Genomic DNA, 23,855 nt, shown 5'->3' with positions numbered 1-23,855 from the left:
AAGGGCTCAAGTAGAAAATGTTTTGAGAATGATGATGGCAACAAATGTGCAAATGTGCTTGACACAATGGATGTATGTATGGATTGCGATAAGAGTTGTATGAGTCCCCAATAAAATGATTTTTAAAAAACACCTAAAATAATGAAACAAATAACAAGAAGCTACTTAATAAAGATGAAAACAAATCAATGAAAAGGGAATAGTAAAATAGTTGGTATAATTAAGGCGCCCTGGTGGCCAAGTTCTTTGGACTCTTAACCTGAAGGCCAGCATCTCAAACTCACCAGCTACTCGGCAGGTGATGATGAGGCTTCTGCTCCCATAAAGCGCTGCAGTCTCTGAAACGCACAGGGCAGTTCTCCGCTGCCCTGAGGTTGCAGTGAGTCTGAATCATCTCAGTGGCAGTGTTTGTTTTTGTTTGTAATAAAATGGAGCAGCCTCTAGCTGACTTAATCAGGGAAAATGTTAGAAAGCATAAACACAACGCAAACAGAATAATCATTGAAGTGGACATTTAGACTCAGGAAGGACTAAGTTGGTCAGTTTCCTAGGAGAAACCAATTCTATCAGAAATTAATCCCAGTAGAGGTAAAAAGCTCAAAGAGACCAAATGACTTGGAAACAACTGCTTCATACATACAAATCACAAAGCCATGATATTGTATATAGAAATTCCATGAAACCTTAAAAGAGAAAATAGTCCTAGACTATATAACTTATTGCGGAGCATGGAAACGAACAAAGAACAACAAAACTCATAAAACTTTCAAATGCTTTTAAAAAATATTATTTGTCACTTTATTGGGGGCTCTTACAGATATAACAAACCATAAATCAGTTATATCAAGTGAACGTGACAGATGTTGCCATTATTTTCAAAACATTTTCTTTCTATTTGAGCCCTTTGATATAAGCTCCCCTTTATTTCCTCCCACCCCACCCTACCACCCTCATGAACCCTTAATAAATTATGTATTATTATGTATTTTTTTATAACATCCACTGTATCCTTTTACTACCCACATTTCTGTTATTCATATAACTCCGTCGAGGGGAGTTATATGTTGCTATCAGTTCCCCTTTCCCACCCTGCCTCCCCCTCCCTTCACGTGCTCTCATGGATTCGTTACTCCCATTACTGTTTATGAGGGTTTTTCTCTCCTGGATTCCGTGTGTTTAAAGCTCTTATCTAGCATGATTTGTGAGGTAGACTGGTGCTGTGAGAGTGGGGGAAGGGAGCACTAAAGAACTAGGGTTATGATGTGTGTGCTGTTGGTGCTACACTGCGTAATGCTTTTTATGAAGGAGATATAATACTGACACCTGAACTTGGTAAAGACAGCTTAAAAATTTTTTTCTGGTAACATCACATACTAATACTACCATACCAAATGAAAATTTTAAAAAATAATTTTATTAGGGGCTCATACAACTCTTACCACATTCCATACATACATCAATTGTGTAAAGCACATTTGTACATTCATTGCCCTCATCATTCTCAAAACATTTCCTCTCCACTTAAGCCCCCAACATCAGGTCCTCATTTTCCCCCTCCCTCCCTGCTCCCCCCTCCCTCATGAGCCCTTGATAATTTATAAATTATTTTGTCATATCTGCCCTGTCCGATGTCTCCCTTCACCCACTTTTCGGTTGTCTGTCCCCCAGGGAGGAGGTCACATATAGTTCCTTGTAATTGGCTCCCTCTTTCCAACCCACTCTCCCTCTACCTTCCCTGTTTCGCCACTCACACCACTGGTCCTGTAGGGCTCATCCGCCCTGGGTTCCCTGTATTTCCAGTTCCTATCTGTACCAGTGTACATCCTCTGGTCTAGCCAGACTTGGAAGGTAGGATTCGTGTCATGATAGTGGGAGTGGGGAGGAAACATTTAGGAACTAGAGGAAAATTGTATTTTTCATCGTTGCTACTTCGCACCCTGACTGGCTCGTCTCCTCCCCGAGACCCCTCTGCAAGGGGATCTCCAGTGGCCTACTAATGGGCTTTGGGTCTCCACTCTGCACTCCCCCCATCATTCACTATGGTAAGATTTTTTGTTTTGATGATGCCTTACACCTGATCCCTTTGACACCTCGTGGTTGCATAGGCTGGTGTGCTTCTTCCATATGGGCTTTGTTGCTTCTGAGCTTGATGGTCGCTTGATTACCTTCAAGCCTTTAAGACCCCAGACGCTATACTTTTTGATAGCCGGGCACCATCAGCTTTCTTCGCCACAACCAAATGAAATTTTACCTAGCAGACTCCCAACACCACATTAAGATAATGCAGTCTCACCAAATGATATTTATTCGGAATGCAAGAAATACAGTAATCAACTATTCATAAATACAGAAGAAAACCATGATCATGTTCATGTTGTTGGTGTCATCGAGCCAGCTCCAACTCTTAGTGCCCTTTTGTAGAACAGCGTGAAACATTGCCTGACCTTGTACCACCTCACTATTGTTACTGAACTTGAGCTTACTTTTGCAGTCACTGTCAGTCTATCTCTCTGAGATCTTTCTCTCTTTTGTTGACCCTCTCTCTACCACTGAGCAAGATGCCCTTCTCCATGGAGTGGTTTCTTCTGATACTGTGTCTAATGTACGTGAGACGAAGTCTCACCATTCTCATTTCTAAGAAACATTTTGGCTGTAGTTCTTATAAGACAAATTTATTTGTTCTTCCGGCAGTCCATTGTCCTTTCAATATTCTTTGCCAACAGCAAATTCTGTGGTCACTAATTCTGTGGTCTTATTTATATATTGTCCAGCTTTCACATACATATGAAGCAATTCAAAATACGGCTTGTGGAGTGCACCTTATTCCTCAGAGTGACATCTTTGCTGGTTAACACTTTAAAGAGACTTTGTACAGCAGATTTCCCCAATGTAATACATCTCTGGGTTTCTTGGCTGCTGCTTCCATGAGTATTGATTGTGGATCCAAGTAAAATGCAATCTTGGACAGCTCCCATCTTTTCTGTGTTTATCATGATGAACAGTTGTGAGGATTTTGGTTTTTGTTATATTTGGTTGCAATCCATACTGAGGTTTACAGCCCTTGATTTTCATTAACAAATACCTCAAGCCCTCGTTGTTTTCAGCAAGCAAGGTAGTGTCATCTGCATATCAAAATTGTTGTAAGTATTCTGATCCGGATGCTGTATTATTTGCGTAGTCCAGGTTTGTCCGATTGAGGGGACTCTCCAACGCTTGAAGGGGTCCTTAGGAACAACTCCGTGTCTGTCTATTATAGACAGTGGGGCGCAGGGGCTCCTTGTCCCTGGGTCAGGACTGAGACATTTTCCAATGAGTATGTGTGGGGGGTTACCCCCCCAGTAACGGAACAAAGGTCTACTGGGTGGGGCTTTTGCAGTATACATTTTTCCTGCTAGGTGATCATCATTCCTCCTGGTCAGACTGTTAATCAAGCTTCCTATTTAGAGGATCTGAAAAGATTGCGTAACCATGTGCGACAAAAAGGCCTGATTTGTGGCATACAGGGGACTCCAAATGCACTAAATTGACATTTCACCTTTTTTGAAACAAGAAAACCACTCATACACTGTCCTTGTAAACTGTGTTCAACATCACAACAGTTTCTGTGGCATTTTTCCCAAGCAGGAAACAAAATTTCACAGCCGCACACTGGTCTCTTAAATCGGCCATCACAAAAAAACGAGGTTTGAGCAATATTGCTTTTATGAAAAAAATTCAATGTGACCAGAGAGCCATCCAGGCAACACCACTGGGTGCGCTACAAGGGAGTTGTTCGATGCTCGCCTAGTGGGAAAAATGAGTACCGTGAAAGCTCTGCTCTGCCCAGTGCAATGCCAGGGTTTTTTCGGTCCCTCTCACATAAATATCTATAGATGCTGAGGTGTAGTATCTCCACAGATACTGAAAAAGTCTTTGAGAGACTCTAGAACGGCGGCGGGGAACTTCTGGCCCATGGACCATAAAAGGCCCGCAAAAATCAGTCATACCAGCTAGCATTACGTGACTCACCGAAGAGAAGCAGTTCCAGGCATCACATTAGAGCTGAGTTGATTAAATGCTGAACCGTTACGGCCTGCAATGATTTTATAAATATCCAAATGGCCCTTGGCAGAAAAATGGTCTTGCTCTAGAAGACAGGAATTGCTGGATCCTTTCTTTTTTTGATGGATATTTTTTTGATATGAAAATAATTTAGGTGCGCCGAACTCCCTTTCTGCCTCCGCTGCTGCCATGGCACCTGTGAAAAAGCCTGTGGCGAAGGGAGGGGGGCAAAAAAAAAAGAAGCAGGGTCTGAAGTTCACGCTGGATTGCACCCACCCTGTAGCAGATGGAATCACGGATGCTGCTCATTTTGGGCAGTTTCTTCAGGAAGGAATCAAGGTGAATGGGAAAGCCGGTAATCTCGGGGGAGGAGTCGTGACCATTGAAAGAAGCAAGAACAAGATGACTGTAACCTCCGAGGTGCCTTTTTCCAAAAGGTATTTGAAATATATCACAAAAAGATATTTGAAGAAGAATAATCTACATGATTGGTTGCATGTGGTCGCCAAAAGCAAAGAAAGTTATGAATTACGTTACTTCCAGATTAACCAGGATGAGGAAGAGAAGAAAGATGAGGATTAAATCTTCTCGGGAATATGTTGTATAAGTCCTTTAATAAAACTTGGGAACTAAAAAAGACAAAAAAAAGAAAAGAATTTAGTATTGACCTTCTCTAAAACCCACATCTTGTTTCATATGGTCACTTTACGGGTATGTCTGTTACACACAAGAACGAGATGAGGCTGCCCGTTATTTCATTGCCACTTCATATTATACTGGAGCTAATTAGTTAAATTGGGCGCGAAGACTCAATTAGAAGCAGAAACCTTGTAGTGTGTGGAGCTGCCAGCTTTACCCAAGGCCCCACGTCCTTGGAGAAACCAGCTGGGGTTAGAGCTCTGGCTGTGGTGTGTGTGATTTTACTCTTTACTTGTCTCTGTTGTTTTGAACTCAGAAGTAAATTTGTTCCCGCAGGTTGTTGATGAGCGAGAATTTTTTGAGATCATGCCCGGTTATGCAAAGAACATCATTGTCGGTTTTGCAAGAATGAAAGGAAGGACTGTTGGGGTAGTTGGCAACCAGCCCAAGGTGGCCTCAGGTAGGAGGGATCGAGGGGGGATTTGGGGGCATGTGGTTACCTGGAGATTCTGCTTTTGCTCCAACACGACTTTCTATGACCATATGCAACACCTCAAAATAAACATGCTTATGCATTTATTTTCTTTTTAATATTTAAATGACTCTTATACTTCCTTGCTTTAAGGACTTACGGAAAACTTACTGCCGTAGCTTTCAAGGTCTTTAGTTTTTTCATCCCATTAGTTGATTCACATCAAGCAGAATCGTACAAGTGCTACCACAATCCGTTTACAAACATTCTTTTTCTTCCTGCATTCCTTGGCATCATCTCTCTGTACACCCGTGCGCCCCCAGCTCCTTGCTTGCTACCACTGTACCCACCCCCGTCTCCTCCCCCAAACCCTTATTCTACTTGCTGTCCCTCTGGGTTTAACAATCCTGGGTTTCAGACCGAACACAGAAAACACAGCCCAGCTTTATGCAGTGATCTCCAGTGATGTGACCCCCCTGAGATACATCCTAATACAAACAAACAGAAGCACAGAGAATGTTGAAAACCAGATCAGGTCCAGCGTGCATCAGAGCATAGATCAACTCACAAAGTTTTAACTGTTTAAGTCAGATTTCTGCCTTTGATCTTCTCTACTCCTCTCTAATGCACTCTGTTTGGTCATCACGTTTAGTCTTGATGAAATCTTTGATACACGAGTGTTTTATTTTTAGGACATCCCAATCATCTGTTTTGTCTTCTGCTGTATGTGTGTATTTATTTATGTTTCACAGTGTATTTATGCTATGTATTAGGGTCCCCGAATTTGGTTCTGTTTTTTCATTGATGATCTTTATAATTCTAGGGTTTACATTTAGCTCTTTAATCGGTCTTGTGTTTTTGTATATGGAGTGAGGTATATAGGTCTCGTTTCATTCTTCAAATAGAAATACAATGTTTGCAGCACCATTTGTTGAAGATACTATCTCTTCCCCATTTAATTTGGTTCTGCACTTCCTCAGAATCTTGTTGTCTGTCAATGGATGTATGTATTTTTTTTTAATCATTTTATTGGGGGCTCATACAACTCTTACCACAATCCATACGTACATCCTTTGTATCAAGCACATTTGTACATTTGTTGCCCTCATCATTCTCAGAACATTTTCTTTCTACTTCAGCCCTTGATATCAGCTCCTCATTTTTCCCCTCCCTCCCTGCTCCCCCCTCCCTCGTGAACCCTTGATAACTTATAAATTATTATTATTTTGTCATGTCTTACACCGTCCGACATCTCCTTTCACCCACTTGTCTGTTGTCTGCCCCCCAGGGAGGAGGTTATATGTATGTAGATCCTTGTAATCGGTTTCCCCTTTCTACTTCACCTTCTCTCTACCCTCGAGGTATCACCACTCTCACCACTGGCCGTGAAGGAATCATCTGTCCTGGATTCCCTGTGTTACCAGTTCCTATCTGTACCAGTGTACATCCTCTGGTCTAGCCAGATTTGTAAGGTAGAATTGAGATCATGATAGTGGTGGGGAGGAAGCATTAAAGAACTAGAGGAAAGTTGTATGTTTCATCATTGTTACACTGCACCCTGACTGGCTGGTGTCCTCCCTGAGACCCTTCTGTAAGGGGATGTCCAGTTGTCTACAGATGGGCTTTGGGACCCCACTCCGCACTCCCCCTCATTCACAATGATAGGATTTTTTGTTCTTTGATGCCTGATAACTGATCCCTTCGACACCTCATGATTGCACAGGCTGGTGTGCTTCTTCCATGTGGGCTTTGTTGCTTCTCAGCTGACCTCCTTAAGGAGCCCTAGTGATACTATTGGCGTGGTGCTCTGCTGCTAACTGCAAGATTTGTAGTTCAAATCCACTAGCTGCTCCATGAGAGAAAGGTGAGATCATAAGTTCTATAAAGACTTACAGTTTCAGAACCCCCTCTTTAGAGTCACTATGAATTGGGATTGATTAGGTGGCAGTGAGTATGTGGGTTTTTCCCCCCTTGACCTGCCTAGAAGGCGCTCTGGTGGTGCTATGGGATAGCATGGGGCTGCTCACTGCGAGGAGAGAGGTGGGACCGTCTGCTCCCGTAAAGATGTAGAACCTAGTCAACCCCGCTTAGGGTTGCCATGAGTCGGAATTGCTCCCATGGAAGTGGAGTCCGTTGACACTGGTGCCCTTCAAGACATTGTCCTGAGCCTGTGGGTTCAACCACTCAGTGACTCAAGGTGTTTGATTATGTCTAAGAAGTTTTCCTAACTCTGCCCTCTGTCCATGGATTTGCAGCAAAGCTAAATAGGCGTATGTAAATATCTTTCTCCAGACAAATATATAATCATGGGTATATTCCCACTCTCCTTTCCACATCTGTTTAGCTTTTGTTTCTATATAAGCATCTACTCATAGATTCCAACTGTTTTAGAATGGTGTTTCTATTTTTCTCTGTTGCCTTTCATGCTTGCAAACCTCCCAGTGCTACCATAATTTTTTTCCCAAGCCCCCTTCCTATTGTACATAGTCTTCACCTTCACCTTCACCCATGTTAACATTTGTTTATCCTCTAGACCAGTGGTTCTCAACCTTCTTAATGCCATGACCCTTTAATACAATTCCTCATGTTGTTGTGACCCCCCAACCATAAAATTATTTTCATTGCTCCTTCATAACTGTAATTTTGCTACTGTTATGAATTGGGCGACCCTGTGAAAGGGTTGTTCGACGCCCAAAGGGGTTGCGACCCACAGGTTGAGAACCACTGCTCTAGACCTTGACTTTCCTTCCCACCCCTGACAACCTTCAAAGAATATTTCTTTTAGTTTGAAGACCTTTTCTTGACTTTTTATAACAGTATTGACTTACAATATTTGACTTTTGTAATTGACTGATTTCACTCAGCCTAATGTTCTCCAGGTTCTTCCATGTATGTTAGGAGGTGTTTTACAGATTCATCAGTATTCTTTAACATTTTGCAGTATTCCATTGTATGTATTTATGAACGAACCAAGTTGATTTATCCTTCCCCTGGTGGACATTTAGTTTGTTTCCATAGGTTTGCAACTGTGACGAGCGCTGCAGTGCACATGGGTGGGTATGTGTACGTCCGTTTGTGCCTCAGCTTTCGGGTCTCTATCAGAGAGCGGGATTGCAGTCAGGATAGTGCTAGTCCCGTTTAGAGGACTAGAGCCATGCCACATTCCGCCGTGCTTGCACGGTGCCAGGGGTAAGGCTTTCAGCGTCTCCACGCCCTTGCCCGCATGTGTTGTTTTCTTCTCTGTTGAACTTTGCTCTTAATGCTGGGGTAAGTGATAAGTTGTTTTGATTCGTCTCTCAAATGACTAATGATTGCAAGCATTTCTCTATATGTGTGTTGGCTGCCTGAATGCTCTCTTTGGTAAAATGGTTGTTCATGTCCCCTGCCCATTTTTCATTGGATTATTATTCTGTTTCTTGTTGAAGTATCGAAGTTTTCTATAAAGTTTAGATTGGTTCCTTGTCCAACATGTCGTTGACAAACTTTTTTTTTTCCTGTCTAGGAGTTCTCTTTTTGCTCCATTGCTGATTTTTTTTAAAGATCATTTTATTGGGGGCTCTTACAACTCTTAAACATTCCATACATCAATTGTGTACGTATTTGTACATATGTCGCCACCATTACTTTCTATTTGAGCCTATGGCATCAGCTCATCTTTTCACCCTCCCTCCTGCCCTCCCACCCTCATGACTCCCTGGTAAATTATAAATTATTTTAATTTTCATATCTTACACTGACTGCTGGCTCCCTTCCCCTGTGACCTTCCCCCTATCCTCCTGGTACTGCTACTCCCATTTCTGTTCCTGAGCGGTTTATCTGACGTGGATTTCGTGTGTTGTGAACTCTTATCTGTACCTGTATACATGTTCTGGCCATGGTAGTGGGGGTGGGTGGGTGAGGAAGCCTCAAGGAACCAGAGGAATATTGTGTTTCATCGGCGCTTTACTTCATCCTGGTTGACTCATCTCTTCCTTGCGGTCTTTCTGTGAGAGGATACCCATTGTCTACAGATGGGTTTTGGGTCTCTGCTCTGAGCCCCCTCGTTCTTATCAATATTTTTGTTTATTTGTTTGTCTTGGATCTTCTAATGTCTGTTACCTCATCCCATCAACACCTCATGATCACACAGGCTGGTATGCTTCATTGTGTGGGCTGTGTTGCTTCTCAGCTAGAAGGCCGCTTGTTTATCTTCAAGCCTTTAAGACGCCTATATCTTTTGATAGCCGGGGACCATCAGCTTTCTTCACCAAATTTGCTTATGCACTCACTTTGTCTTCAGCAATTGTGTCGGGAAAGTGAGCATCACAGAATGCCTGATTAATTAGAACAAAGTGTTCTTGCATTGAGGCCCAATGTCCATCTGCTACCTTAATACTTAACATATAAGTATATGTATATAGATCTATTTCCCTATCGTTATATAGAAATATATTTATACACGTACATCCCTGTATTTAGATGTCTATAAATGTCCTTTGCCTCCTAGTTCTTTCCTCTTATTTCCTTTTGCTCTCCTCTTGTCCCACTCTCATGTTTGGCCTTCATTCGTGTTTCAGTTACATTCAGATTAAGCCCCTACCAGGCATCCTATGCCCTTCTTGCCATCGATTGTAGGTCACTGTTGTTCCTTTGTCTCTGGGATTGTTGACACCCCACTTCCTTTTTCCCTTCTCCCCCTCTCCCATGTCCTCCTCCCCACCCCCTGCCCCGAACTACTGGTCCAGTTGCTTTCTCCTCTGGGTTGTTTACCTTGCCTATCTTATGTAGATAGACTCGCAGAGATGATAATAAGTGTAAAAACAAGACAAAGCCAAACAAAACAAAAACCCCCAAAATAACAAAAATAAAAACCAATGACAAGAAAAGAAAAGCCTATAAATAGTTCCAGGTCTGTCTGTTGATCTTTAGGAGTGTTTTCCAGTTGAATCTGATGGGGTGCCATGCTCTGGCCCCAAAGTCTAATTTTGGTATTCCCCGGGGACTTCATTTCTTTGCTCCTCTTGCTACTCTGTTGTATACTTTAGTGTTTTGCCCTAGTGTGATGGGGTCAGATTGGGCACAATTCCTACAGTGTGTCTCCAGTGTTGTCCCCGTAATGCTATGGGTCAGTGAGGGACATCGTGTCTGTGTCTCGTGGTGGGACTAACCCTATAGTCCTCTCTGTGCGTTGGCTGCTCTGAGCAGAAGTATCATCCTCTGGGCTTGGTGTTCTACTCTCTCTCCTTCCCTCTTTGTTTGCTCCTGAGTGCTCTGATCAGACGTGCCCTTCTCCCCGCCCTGTAGCTTCAGTGCTGTCCTCTGAAGTGCATTCTCCTGAGGGCGGGGGTCCACGTCGTTGGGATTGGAGCCGGCCATTGGCTCCCTGGTACATGCCGGTATGTTATACTCATGCTTCACATCTTGGTGCACTGAGTTGAAGCCTGATCTCTCTCTCCATTTCTGGTGGAGATAGAAACAATACTCTCCCCTTGCGTGGGTTAGTGCCCTGTTCCCCCGCTACCAGTGTCTTTTTGTTGTTGTTGTTCTCTTTCTTATTTAGCCTCCTATTTAGTTTGCTGCCATATGTATTCCTGGGTTGGGTTTGGCCCCTGCCTGGGCCTCACCCCAGGAATGTATGCAGTACATGTATACAGTACCCCAGCTATGTATGCAGTAGCTTTTCTCCTATGCCCCTTTACATTTTTTAAGTTTACCTCAGTGGACTCATATTGTACTTGTCCTTTTGTGCTTGGCTAACTTCGCCTAGCATAATTTCCTCCAGTTGTTCCCATGTGACAATGTACTTCATGTGTTCATTGCTCATTTTTAGGGAAGCATAATACTCCATTGTATGTATGTACCACAGTTTTTTGATCCATTCATCCGTTGATGGAAATTTGGGTGGTTTTCAACTCTTTGCGATTGTGAACTGTGCTGCAAATGAGCGTTAGAGCACAGATGTCTGGCCGTGGTTTGTTTCTTGCCTCTTCTCGGTATATGCCCAATAAGGGGATTGCTGGGTCATATGGTAGCTCCATTTCCATATGTTTTAGATATCGCCAAGTCTATTTCCATAATGGCTATACATACCTACAGGTCCACCAGCAGTGGACAAGAGTTCCTATCTCACCACAGCCTTTCTAACACTTGTTACTTTCTGATATTTTGAATTGGGCTATCTTGGAGGGTGTTAGGTGTTATCGCATAATTGTTTTAATTTGCATTTCTCTTATGGCTAATGATCAGGAACATTTTCTCATATGTTTGTTGGCCACTTGGATTTCTACCCTTGTGAAAATTCTGTTCAGGTCCTTTGACCACCTCCTTAGTGGCCAATTAGTTTTTTTCTTATTGTAAGCTAGCAAAGTATTGTAAATGTTAGTAATAAGAACTTTGTCTGATGTGTCATTGCTAAAGATGCTTTCTCAGTCTGTGGGCTCTCTTATTGCACTTTTGGTAAATTCTTTTGATGTCCCCAGGTGTTTTATCTTCAATTGTCAATTTGTGCCTCCTTTGTTTTTGTGTCTTTCCCAATTTCTGATAGCCTATGTATTCCCTGTGCCAAAATTCTCAGGTTGGTCCAAATTCCCTCATTGTTGGCCCTAATAGTTTGGGGTCTTACCTCGAGGTGTATGATTCACCTTGAGTTTATTCTTGTACATGGAGTGAGATAAGGGTCTTGCTTCATTTTTCTGCAGGTAGACATCCATTTTTTCCAGCACAACTTATTGAAGAGGGCATCCATTTCCCATTTGATATTTTGGGCCCTTATTGAAGATCGGTTATCTGTATGCTGTTGATTTTATTTCTGGGTTTTCAGTGCTTTTCCACTGGGCTGAGTATCTGTCATTGTACCGATCCCGTGCAGTTTTGACCACTGTGACTGTATAATATGTTCTAACGTTGGGTAAAACAAGCCCTTCCACTATGTCCTTCTTCTTGAGGAGTTCTCTGCTAATTCTGGTCTTCTTTCCTCTCCACATCAAGTTGGTAATCAGTTTTCCAATTCTTTGAGAAAAGCTGATGGTATTTGTATCGGTATAGCATTAAACTTATATGTGCCTTGGGCAGAACTGACATCTTGTATTATATCGAGTCTTCCGATCCAAAATCTTTTGGTTGTTTTTTAGTCAGGTATATCCCTAGATATTTCAATTTGTGCTTGGCTGTTGTGAAGGGTACCACCTTTTTGATCCCCTCTCCTGGGGTCTTGTGTGATGTCTATAGCAGTCTGATAGACTTCTGTTTGTTGATCTTGTATCCTGCCACTCTGCTATATTCCTCTATTGCTTCCAGGACTTCACTTGTAGAGTTTTTAGGATTTTCAATATATAAAATTATATCATCAGTGAATAATGATAGTTTCACCTCTTCCTTCCCCAGGCGAATACCTGTGATGTCTTTTCTTTGCCTTATACTGTTAGCTAAAACCAACAGTACAATGTTAAATAAGAGTGGGGACAAGGGGCATCTTTGTCTGGTCCCCCTTTTCAGTGGGATTGTTTGCGTCTTTTCTCCGTTGACTACATGTTGGCTATTGTTCTTTCATATATAGCTTGTATTATATTGATGAGTTTTCCTTCCCCTCCTTTCTTCTTGAGTGTCTTAAACAGGAATGAGTGTTGGATGTTGTCAAATGCTTTTTCAGCATCTATCGATGTTATCATGTGGTTCATATCACTTTTCGTGTCATTATGGTGAATAATACTGTGGTAGTCACCTAATGTGGTGTCAGTTTAAGGATTAAGAGTGTAGGGGTGGAGTCTAGGCTGTCAATCTGGAGATAGCCAATGAGACTTCTGTGGGAATGGCCTTTTCCTGAGAATTCTGGATAATCTGGGACTTCCTTTTTGGAGGCAGAATACACCTCTCTCTCTCTGTGACTCCCTTGGAGACATTGCAGAAGACAAGCCACATGGATGCAACCAGACCTTGGAAGCCTGAGAAGCCACAGAAAGACCCCTGCCAGCGCTGAGATGTTTCCAGTGACACTGGATCCAAAGACTTTCTACCCACTTGTCTGTGATCTTCTGCATTCGGCATCATAGCATGTGTTTTGTGAGTTTGAAGAGGATTTTATAGATTGATATCGGAAATATGGGCTAATATCGGATTTATGGGCTTGATCTGGGCTGGGCTGTTTTCTCAATGTTCAATTGCTCTTGCATATAAATCTCTTTCTTATACACATGTGTGTCCATGGATTTGTTTCTCTAGTCTACCCAGACTAACACAAATACTAATGGTCTTTCATATGTTGAACCATCCGTGCATCCCTGGTATGAATCCCACTGGGCCATGGTGAATTATTTGTTTTATATTCTTTGTGTTCTATTGGCCGGCATTTTGTTAAGAATTTTTACATCGATGTTCATTAGGGACATTGTCCTGTAGTTCTCACTTCTTGTGGGATCCTTGTCCGCTTTAGGTATCACAGTTACATTAGCTTCATAGAAAGAGTTCGATAGTTTGTCATCTTTTTATATGTTCGGTTAAGAGTTTGTGTAGGATTAGTGTTAGTTTTTCCTTGAATGCTTGGTAGAATTCTCCTGTGAACAGGACCAATAATGAGAGTAGTGATACCAGCAGGATAAGGGAAAGGTGGGGGGAGAAAAGGGGAATCAATCACAAGAATGGACATATAACCCCTCCCAGGGGGACAGACAGTAGAAAAGTGGGTGAAGGGAGACATCGGTCAGTGTAAGACATGAAAAATTAATAATAATTTATAAATTATCAAGGGTTCGTGAGAGAGGGAGGTTGGGGGAGGGAGGGGAAAAATGAGCTGATACCAAGGGCTCAAGTAGAAAGACAATGTTTTGAAAATGATGATGGTAACAAATGTACAAATGTGCTTGACACAATGGATTGATGTATAGATTGTGCTAAGAGTTGTATGATCCCCCAATGAAATGATTAAACAAAACCAAACTCCTGTGAAGCCATCTGGCTTGGGGGATTTTTTGGTTGGTAGTCCCTTGATAACTTGTATATTTCTTCTATTGCTATGGGTCTGTTGAGATTCTTGACGTCTATTTGGGATAATCTAGGGAGGGATTTATTTCCAAGTATTCATCCACGTCTTCCAAGTTGTTGAATTCATTAGAGTACAGGTCTTTGTTGTACTGTGTAATTATCCTTTGATTTCATTAGGGTCCGTTTTAATGTCCAATTTCATTTCTCAACCTATATTTTTATGAATTAATATATTCACATAAGTGCACACCTATGTTTATACCTCTATCCATAGCTTTGCTTCATAGATATTTCCTTTGTTTCTTTTTACCTTCCTCCTGCCCCACCAACATGTTCACCCTTCTTCTGCTTCCTAGTAATACCTATTAGCTAGATTGCTGTTGCTCCAACACCCCCATGATCTCTACTTCCGCCTCATTGTTCCTTTTAGTTCCTTAATTGCTCCCCTGTTGATGGTGTTTGCTCACCGCTCCGTGTCCCCCCCCCTCCCCCAATCCCTCTGGATGCCCCATTGCTTTCTCCTCGGGCTTGCTTCCCATGCCTATCTTATATTGGTAGGCAAACCAACAATAACATAAACAATACAAAAAGAAAACAAAAAATTTAATAAAAAGAGAAAAAAAGAAAAAGAAAAATACATATATAAAATAATAATAACTTGCAAAAAATCCCCAAAACATAGATAATTCCAGGCCTGTCTGTTGACCTTTATGACTATCTCCCCACTGGTCCTGGGGGAGCCTGGGAGCTGGCCCCCCTTGTCTGAAGTCTATTTTAGGGGCTCCTCAGGGGCTCTGTGGCTTATCTCCCCTTGCTGATCTGTTTATGTTCCCTTCTTGGTTTGCCCTGCTGTGGGGGTTCAGACCGCACTCACTCCCTGTCATGTGTCCCCAGTTTGTCCTCTGTCGCGGTACGCTCCAGCAAGGGACAGCCCTACTGTCCTCTGTGTGCCAGAGCAGCTCCGTGCAGGGACGTCGTCCTCAGGGCTTAGTGTGCTGATGTGGGGTCTGGAGCCTCACTCTCATTTTCCTTCTTGGTGTGCTTCCATGTGGGTAGGGCATGCCACCCCTCTATCCAATCTGTAGGTTTAGTGTTGTCCTCTGTCGCACATACTTCTAGGGAGGGGGTCAGTTTGGCTCTGGTTAGGGCCAGCCCTGTAGCCCACTCTGTTCATGAGTTGCTCCATGTGGTTACATTTCCCTTGAGGTTTGGTGTGCCGTGGGGGGCTCTGCACTCACACTCCCAATTCTGTGAGGACTAATACTCTCCCACTTGGTGGGCTAGTGCCCTGTTCCCCCAGTGCCATCCTTGGTCTGTTTTTCTACCTTTTCTTCCACCCTCCCCCTCCCCCCTTACCCTTCTTTGTGTTGGAATGACATTTACATCCTTGGCTTTGACCTGCCCTCCACCCGACTGCCTATATCTCAACCTGTGCAGTGTGAGATAAGTGCCTTTCTTCTATATCTACTGTGCTGATTATACTTCAAGCCTCATTGGACTCGAGTGGTACTTGTCCTTCTGTGATTGGCTCCTTATGTGATTAGCATAATTTCCTTCAACTCTTCCCATGAGGCAATGTGCTTCATGTGATCATCAGTGATTTTGTATGTACCAGAGTTTTCTAATCCACTCAGCTATCGATGGGAATTTAGGTTGTTTCCAATTCTTTGGGATTGTGAATTGCGCCCCAATACACATTGGAGGGCGGACGACTGGTCGTGGTCTGTTTTTTACCTCGTCTGGGTGTAAGCCCAGTAGAAGGCTAGCTTGGTCATAGGGTAGCTCAGTTTCCCTTTGCTTTAAATATCGCCAGATGGCTTTCCACAGAGGCCGTACATATCTACAAGACCTCCAGCAGTGCAGGAGAGTTCCTATCTCACCACATCCCTCCAACATGTGTTGCTCTCTGATTCGGGCTGTCCTTAATGGTGTTAGGTGGTATCTCACGGTGGTTTTCATTTGCATTACCCTGGTTATTAATCATCTGGAGCATTTTCTCATGTTTATTGGCCGTTTGGGTCTCCTCCCTAGGGAAACTTCTTTTCAGGTGTTTTACCCACTTCCTCAGGGGGTTAACTGTTTTCTTTTTTGCAGGGTAGGCAGGTATTGTAGATTTTTTTATTATTATTGAATACTTTCATTGGGGACTCTTACAACTCTTATCACAATCCATACATTCATCCATTGTGTCAAGCACATTTGTACATATGTTTCCATCATTATTTTCAAAGCATTTTCTTTCTGCTTGAGCCCTTTATATCAGCTCCTCATTTTCCCACCCTCCCCCATGAACTCTTGATAAATTGTAAATTATTATTTTCATATCTTACATCATCCGCTCTCTTCCTTCACCCACTTTTCTGTTGTTCGTCCCCCTGGGAGGGGTTATATGTTGATCCTTGTGATTGATTCTCCCTTTCTCTCCACACCTTCCCCTTCCCCTCCTGGTATCTCTATTCTCATTATTGGTTCTGAGTGGTTTATCTGTTCTGGTTTCCCTGTGTTGGGAGCTCTTATTATCTGTAGCATTGTACATGTTCTGGTCTAGTCAGATTTGTAAGGTAGAAGTGAGGTCCACTTGTCTACGGTGTTTATGTAATCTGTTTTGATATTGGGAAGTCAGAGGACTCCCACTTTGTTCTTCTTTCTGTTCTATATAAAATTGGTGACTAGTTTTTCCATCTCTTTAAAGAATTACACTGCAATCAGAATTGGGCCTGCAGTATGATCTGTAAATCACCTTGGGTAGTATTACCATTTTTCACAATGTTAAGTCTTTCTATTCATGTGCACGATTTATTTTCTATTTATGTAGATGTCTTGGTTTCTTGTAGTAGTGTTTTGATGTCTTCTTTGTACAGGTTTTTATTCCTCTGGTGATATTTATTCCTAAGTGTTTTACCTTTTGGATAGGTATTGTAAATGATACCATTTTCCTGATTTCTTTTTTAGTTGTTAGCATAGAGCAGTGGTTCCCAACCTTCCTAATGCTGCGACCCTTTAATACAGTTCCTCATGTTGTGGTGACCCCCAACCATAAAATAATTTTTGTTGCTACTTCAGAACTATAATTTTGCTACTGTTATGAATCAGGCGACCCCTGTGAAAGGGTCGTTCGACCACCAAAGGGGTTGCGACCCTCAGGTTGAGAACCACTGGCATAGAGGAATCCAACAGATTTCTATATGTTGATCTTGACCCTGCCACCTTGCTGAATTCTTCAATTCAAATAATTTCTGTGCTGAGTCTTTTTTATTTTTGATATACTGGATTATATCATTTAGAAACATAGAGTATTTTACTTCTTTGCTGGTTTAGATACATTTAATAATTTCCTCTTTGTAGATAGCTATAGTGAAGCTAGACGTCTAGCACGATAGTGAACAGGAGTGGCAACAACAAAGGCCCCCTGACCAGGGGATGCTTTCCGTTGTCCTCCTCTGGGATGACGTGGCCATTGGATGTGGACAGGTGTCCGTTGTTATGGCCACGGACGTCTCCTTCCAGTTCTGCCTTGTGGAGTATTTTTACTAGGAGTGCGTGTTGGGTTTTATCAAATGCCTTTTCTGAGGTTGGCATGATGTTCTGGTTATGTTGTTTGGTTGTGATTGTGCCGTAGGTTGCATTGACTCTGTAGTGTTGAACCGTTCTTGTATGTATGGTATGAATTTCATTTGGTCGTGACATTTTATTTTTAAACAATTTTTAAATTTGTGAATTAGGTGGGGATTTACATTTCAGATAATCAAGTTTGGTATTCACCAGTTTAATGTATTATTTTTATATATATTATTGAATTTTATTGGCTAGAATTTTTTTGAACACTTGAATTTATGCTCAATGAGGGATCTTTCATTTTATTGGTATTTCTGTCTGGTTTGGGTTTATCTTAGGTTTTTAAGCCAAATTTTGGACTTCTTAATCCTTTTCTATATTTTAGAAAATTTTGTGTAGAATTGATGTCAGCTCTTTTCTGTATGTCAGATAGAATTTACCAGTGAAGCCATTGGGGCTTAGATTTCTTTTTTGGAGTTTTTGAATGACCTGATTATTTTTTTCTTTTGTTATGGGCTTGTTCCGGTTTTCCACCTACCTTTGTGCTAATTTAGGTAGGTAGTATGTTTCTAGAAATTTCTCAATTTTGTCTGTTTTCAAATCTGTTTGAATATAGTTCTTCATAGTGTTCTCTTACTATGCTTTTATTTCAGGTGGTTTTAATATTGCCCATTTCCTTCCTTATCCTTGTTTACATCTTCTTCCTCTTTTCCTGTCTTAGATTTGCCAGTAGTTTGCTGATTTAATTATATCTTTACAGAATCAAATTCTAGTCTTGCTGATCCATTCAAGTAGTTTTCTTTTCTCTGTTCCATTTATTTCTGTTTTAATCTTTATTGTTACTTTTCTGCTGGTGGCTGTGGGCTGATTTTTTGTTCGTGTACTAATTTTAGAAGATGTTGGTTAAGGCGTTCATTTTTGTTTTCCTTTTTTCATGCTATTTGGTGCATTGTTTTTGTTGTGTCCCTTAATCCTCCCTTGATTCAAAGAATTTTTGTAATAACATTTTTTTCCCAAAGCATGAAACCAAGACTTTATTTTAACCTTGAGTCATAATGACAGTGGAACTGCTTAGGGGTAAGAAATGGCAGGGGGAGCACAGGGCCGTGCTCAAGTGCTGTATTTCTATGTAGTCAATAGGCTCAGGTCCTTGAGTGTGGCTTGAATGGTGGCTTCCTCCGTGCTGATTTTCTGCTAAAGTAGCTTGGTTCAGCTTTCATGAATAATCAATTCTATTGGCTGCTAAATGAGACCAGCAATTGATGATGGGGTGGAGTTATAGGCATCTCAGCCTGATCTTGTGTAGTATCCATTTATTTATTTATTGGGTTAAAATATAACATTTTTATTATTATTATTATTATTTTTAAACATTTTATTAGGGGCTCATACAACTGTTATCGCAATCCGTACACACATCAATTGTGTAAAGCGTATTTGTACATCATTCTCAAAACATTTTCTCTCCACTTAAACCCCGGACATTAGGTCCTCATTTTTCCCTTCCCTCCCCGCTGCCCCCTCCCTCATGAGCCCCTGATAGTTTATAAATTGGTATTTTGTCATATCTTGCCCTGTCCGACGTCTCCCTTCACCCACTTTTCGGTTGTCTGTCCCCCAGGGAGGAGGTCACATATAGTTCCTTGTAATCGGTTCCCTCTTTCCTACCCACTCTCCCTCTACCCTCCCTGTTTCGCCACTCACACCACTGGTCCTGCAGGGCTCATCCGCCCTGGATTCCCTGGATTTCCAGTTCCTATCTGTACCAGTGTACATCCTCTGGTCTAGCAATTTTACATTTTTTGTGTGTGATTTGAGAACATGCTTTGCAGTATATCGCTAATTTTTGAGTTTTTGAGACTAGCTGAGACTTACTGTATGGTCTGTTCTGGAGAATGTTTTGTGTGCATTCGGAAAGACTATATCTTGTTCTGTTGTGTGTATCTATGAGGTAAAGTTGGTTGACTATAGTTTTTCTGTTTTTGAGTTTCTATCTAGTTCTATCCATCAAAAGTGGGGTATTAAAATTTACCATAGTTGTCTATTCCTCTCTTTTATTGTGTAAGAATTCAGTTAATCTATTTTGAGTGTCATTAACTATGTATATGTTTGCGTATATTTATATATATATTTACTACGGTTACCATATATACTAGTGTATAAGCCATGTTTTCCAGCACATTTTTAATACAGTTTTTATGGTAAAATTAGGTGTCTGAGTTGGTATTCGGGTCGGTTTATACTCGAGTGTATACGGTACTAATTCTTCTTCAGTTGACCCTTTTTTGTTGCTCTTGTTGTTAGGTTCTGTTGGGTCGGCTCTGACCCACAGCAGTCCTGTGCACAGCAGAATGAAGCACAGTCCTCTGCCATCCTCATCATTGTTCTTGTCTCCGAGCCGATTAGTGCAGGCCCTGTGTCAATCCATCTAGTTGAGATCCATGCTCTTTTTCACTGCACCTCCACTTTACCAAACATCATGTCTTTCTCCAGGGACTGGGCTCTCCTGACAACATGTCCAAAGAAGTCTTGCCATCTTGACTTCTAAGGAGCACTCCTTTCAATACAGATCAGTTTGTCCTTTTAGCAGTTCGTGTTACTTTCATTGTTCTAATCCAGCACCACAATTCAAATGCACTGATTCTTCTACAGTCTTTCTTATTCCATGTCCAATTTTCACACACGTATGCGGCAATGGATATTACAATGACTTGGGTCAGGCACATCTTTGTCCTCAAAGTAACATCCCTGCCCTTCAGTACTCTAAAGAGGTCTTGAGCAGCAGACTTACCTAATGCAACTCCTTTTCGGCCTCTGGACTGCCGCTTCCATGAGCATTGATTGTGGATCCAAGCAAGACAAAATCCTTGACAAGTTCAACCTTTTCTCCATGTATCATGATGTCACCTATTGGTCCAGTTGTGAGGATTTTGGTCTTCTTTACATTGAGTTGGAATCCATACCGAGGCCTGCAATCCTTTATCTTCATCTGCAAGTGCTTTAATTCCTCTTCACTTTTGGCAGTGTGCGAGGTTGTGTCTTTGCATTTCCTCTAATCCTGATGTTATTCTTCTTCATATGATCCAGCTTCTCTGATTATTTTCTCAGCACACAGACTGAACAAGTATGGTAAGAGGATACAACCCTGATGCGCACCTTTCCTGGTTTTTGACTATGTCGTATCATTCCCTTGTTCGCTTTGCACAGCTGTCTCTTGATCTATGTACAGGTTCCACATGAGCATGGTGATAGTTAGGCTTTTTGTGCCAATAGGCAGCTGTAAGAAGATATGGGTGGAGTTTACCCTGTCAATCACGATGCAGCTTGATGACCTCTTTTGTATGTGTGACCAAGATAAATGGCTCTCCAAAGCCAGCCTCCACCTCTCTCCCTGGTGTTTGGACCAGCACGCTACCTGATCTAGCTCCCCTGCCTCATCATGTGTGCTGTGCTACCTGTGGGCCAGACCAACCCATGGACCTTGGTGCACTGTGTTGGTGTGCTGTGCTGTTCTGTGCCATGGTGCCGCCCGACCTTGCCATGTCTGCTGACTGCAGGCTGGTTTTGCCCATCTTACCCCCACCCCAGACGAGTGGTGCTTCTTCACAGTGCTACACCGCGAGGCTACACTGTGACCTGCTTTGCTACGCTGCACTGCTGGCCTCTGCTACACTTCACGTCTTCATCGTCCTCCTGGCTGCTTCCTTGGCCTTGGCTTAGTGGCCACATCAGTTGGAAGGTCATATTACCTGTCCAGTGAAAGTGGTTGGACCGAGATCTCTGTACTGCTGTGTGGACTAATTTACCATTATATTACTTTCCACTACATAAACTTGCCCCGTGTGTGTGTGTGTGTGTGTGTGTGTGTGTGTGTGTGTGTGTGTGTGTGTATGGCATATACTCGTGTATAAGCCGGGTTTTTCAGCACATTAAAAAAATCATTTTATTGGGGGCTCGTTCAACTCGTATCACAATCTATACATACATCCATTGTGTCAAGCACATTTGTACATTTGTTGCTGTCATCATTCAAAACATTTGCTTTCTACTTGAGCCTTTGGTATCAGCTCCTCAGTTTTTCCCTTCCCTCCCCACTCACCCTCCCTCAAGAACCCTTGATAATTTATAAATTATTATTTTGTCATATCTTACACTGTTTGACGTCTCCCTTCACTCACTTTTCTGCTGTCCATCCCCCAGGAAGGAGCTTACATGTAGATCCTTGTAATCAGTTCCCCTATCCACCCCACCCTCCTTCCACCCTCCTGGTATCGCCACTCTCAGCACTGGTCCTGAAGGGACCATCTGTCCTGGATTCCCTGTCTTTCCATTTCCTATCTGTATCAGTGTACATCCTCTGCTCTAGCCAGATTTGTAAGGTAGAATTGGGATCATGATAGTGGTGGGTCATGGGCGGGGCGGGAAGGAAGCATTTAAGAACTAGAGGAAAGTTGTATGTTTCAATGTTGCTACACTGCACCCTGACTCACTTCTCCTCCCTGTGACCCTTCCGTAAGGGGATGTCCCGTTGCCTACAGATGGGCTTTGGGTCCCACTCCGTACTCCCCCTCATTTACAATGATATGATTTTTTTGTTCTTTGATGTCTGATACCTGATCCTATCGACACCTGGTGATCACACAGGCTGGTGTGCTTCTTCCATGTGGGCTTTGTTGCTTCTGAGCTAGATGGCCGCTTGTTTACCTTCAAGCCTTTAAGACCGCAGATGCTATATCTTTTGATAGCCGGGCACCATCAGCTTTCTTCACCACATTTTGTGCACATTATACTCAAGTATATACGGTATGTATAGATGTATATATATATATATATTCATATGTGTCCTGGTTTTGCTTCTCTAAAGCACTCTGCCCAACACAAGCACAATGAAGTGTTTTGGAATTCCCATTCTTCTCATGGTTATCCATAGCTTGTTTTAATCCACACAGTCATTAAAACACAAGTAAACACCTTTCTAGTATTCTTGGCTTACATTCAAGTTTCATCTGACATCAGCAAAGACATTCCTTGTTCCATATCCTCTTCTGAATCCAACCTGAACTTCTGGCAGTTTCCTCCCAATGTATTGCTGCAACCGTTGTTGCATGGTCCTCAGCAAAATTTTACTGGTGTGGTGTGTCAATCTGGGTTCAAGTTGAGAAACAAATCCAGAGACATTCATATATGTGAGAGAGAATTTTATATCAAGAAGCAATTATGCATCAATAAAACATCCCTGCCCAGTCCAGATCAAGTCCATAAGTTCAATAGTAGCCCATCAGTCTGATAAGCAGCACATGCAATGATACTGAGTGCAGGAAGATCACCGAGCAGTGGTGGATCCAGTGGCAGTGGACGCATCTCAGGCCTGGTGCGGGTTTTCACTGGCTCCTCCAGCTCCAGGGCTCTGGCTGTCACCCAGAATCCTCCTGGTGGGTGTTACCTTGTGACCTGATCAACTGGCTAAACTCTCCACTTAGCTCAAGTTAACAGGTTATGTAACCGCCACACGTGATATCGGTGTTACCGTTGTATAGTTTGAGCATTCTTTTTGGTTACCTTTATTAGGAATGGACACAAATATGAATTTCTTCTAGACAGTTGTCCAAGTAGCTGTCTACCATATTTCCCGGCTTAAAGAAGTGAGTGCTTGAAGCAAATATATATATTTTTAATTCTATGCTTTTAGCCAATTGACCTGTTAAGTCTCTTTATGCTGGATTTTGTGTGAAAACCTATTTTTATCAGAAAATAATATTGCCACACCTCCTTTTGATTGCCACTAACTTGATGTCTTTTCCCGTTCTTTGATTTCCAGTCTACTTTTGTGTTTGTCTCCAAGGTGTGTCTTTTATAGACATCATATTGACGGCTGCTTTTCCTTGTCCATTATGCCACTGAGAGAGGCTATTTTACTTGGTATATTAAACAATTTCGATTCTCTGTAATTGGTGATATGTATGAATTCATTGCACTGATTTTCCTGTGTGCATACTTTTTTTTGTTTTTTTATAAAAAATCATTTTATTGGGGGCTCATACAACTCTTATCACAATCCATAAATACATACATTGGGTCAAGTACATTTTTACATTTGCTACCATCATCCTTTTCAAAACATTTGCTTTCTACTTGAGCCCTTGGTATCAGCTCATTGTTTCCCCTCCTTCCCCACCCTCCCTCCCTCCCTCAT

General features: G+C 42.1%; 2 protein-coding genes across 2 annotated transcripts in view; both read left to right on the top strand.

Moving 5' to 3' along the window:
- PCCB (propionyl-CoA carboxylase subunit beta) overlaps positions 1–23,855 on the top strand; it is a 118,727-nt gene that overhangs the window by 84,975 nt on the left and 9,897 nt on the right. Inside the window, exon 10 of the mRNA XM_004712100.3 lies at positions 5,017–5,140. Within this exon, the coding sequence (XP_004712157.1) occupies positions 5,017–5,140 (124 nt within the window). The remainder of the gene's footprint in view (positions 1–5,016; positions 5,141–23,855) is intronic.
- Positions 4,231–4,623, top strand: LOC101658074 (60S ribosomal protein L22-like). The gene has a single exon (XM_045287458.1). The coding sequence runs from the start codon at positions 4,231–4,233 to the stop codon at positions 4,621–4,623; it is 393 nt and encodes a 130-aa protein (XP_045143393.1).

Source organism: Echinops telfairi, unplaced genomic scaffold, assembly GCF_000313985.2.
Source record: "Echinops telfairi isolate 266 unplaced genomic scaffold, ASM31398v2 ScPeMD7_16;HRSCAF=60, whole genome shotgun sequence".
In the NCBI taxonomy this organism is placed as follows: domain Eukaryota; kingdom Metazoa; phylum Chordata; class Mammalia; order Afrosoricida; family Tenrecidae; genus Echinops; species Echinops telfairi.
The sequence above is the reverse complement of the archived record's forward strand: the minus strand, read 5'-3'. Positions and strand labels throughout refer to the sequence as shown.

Bases quoted from the DNA above. Each gene is read 5' to 3' on its own strand.
- LOC101658074 (XM_045287458.1), top strand. From the start codon at position 4,231: ATGGCACCTGTGAAAAAGCCTGTGGCGAAGGGAGGGGGGCAAAAAAAA.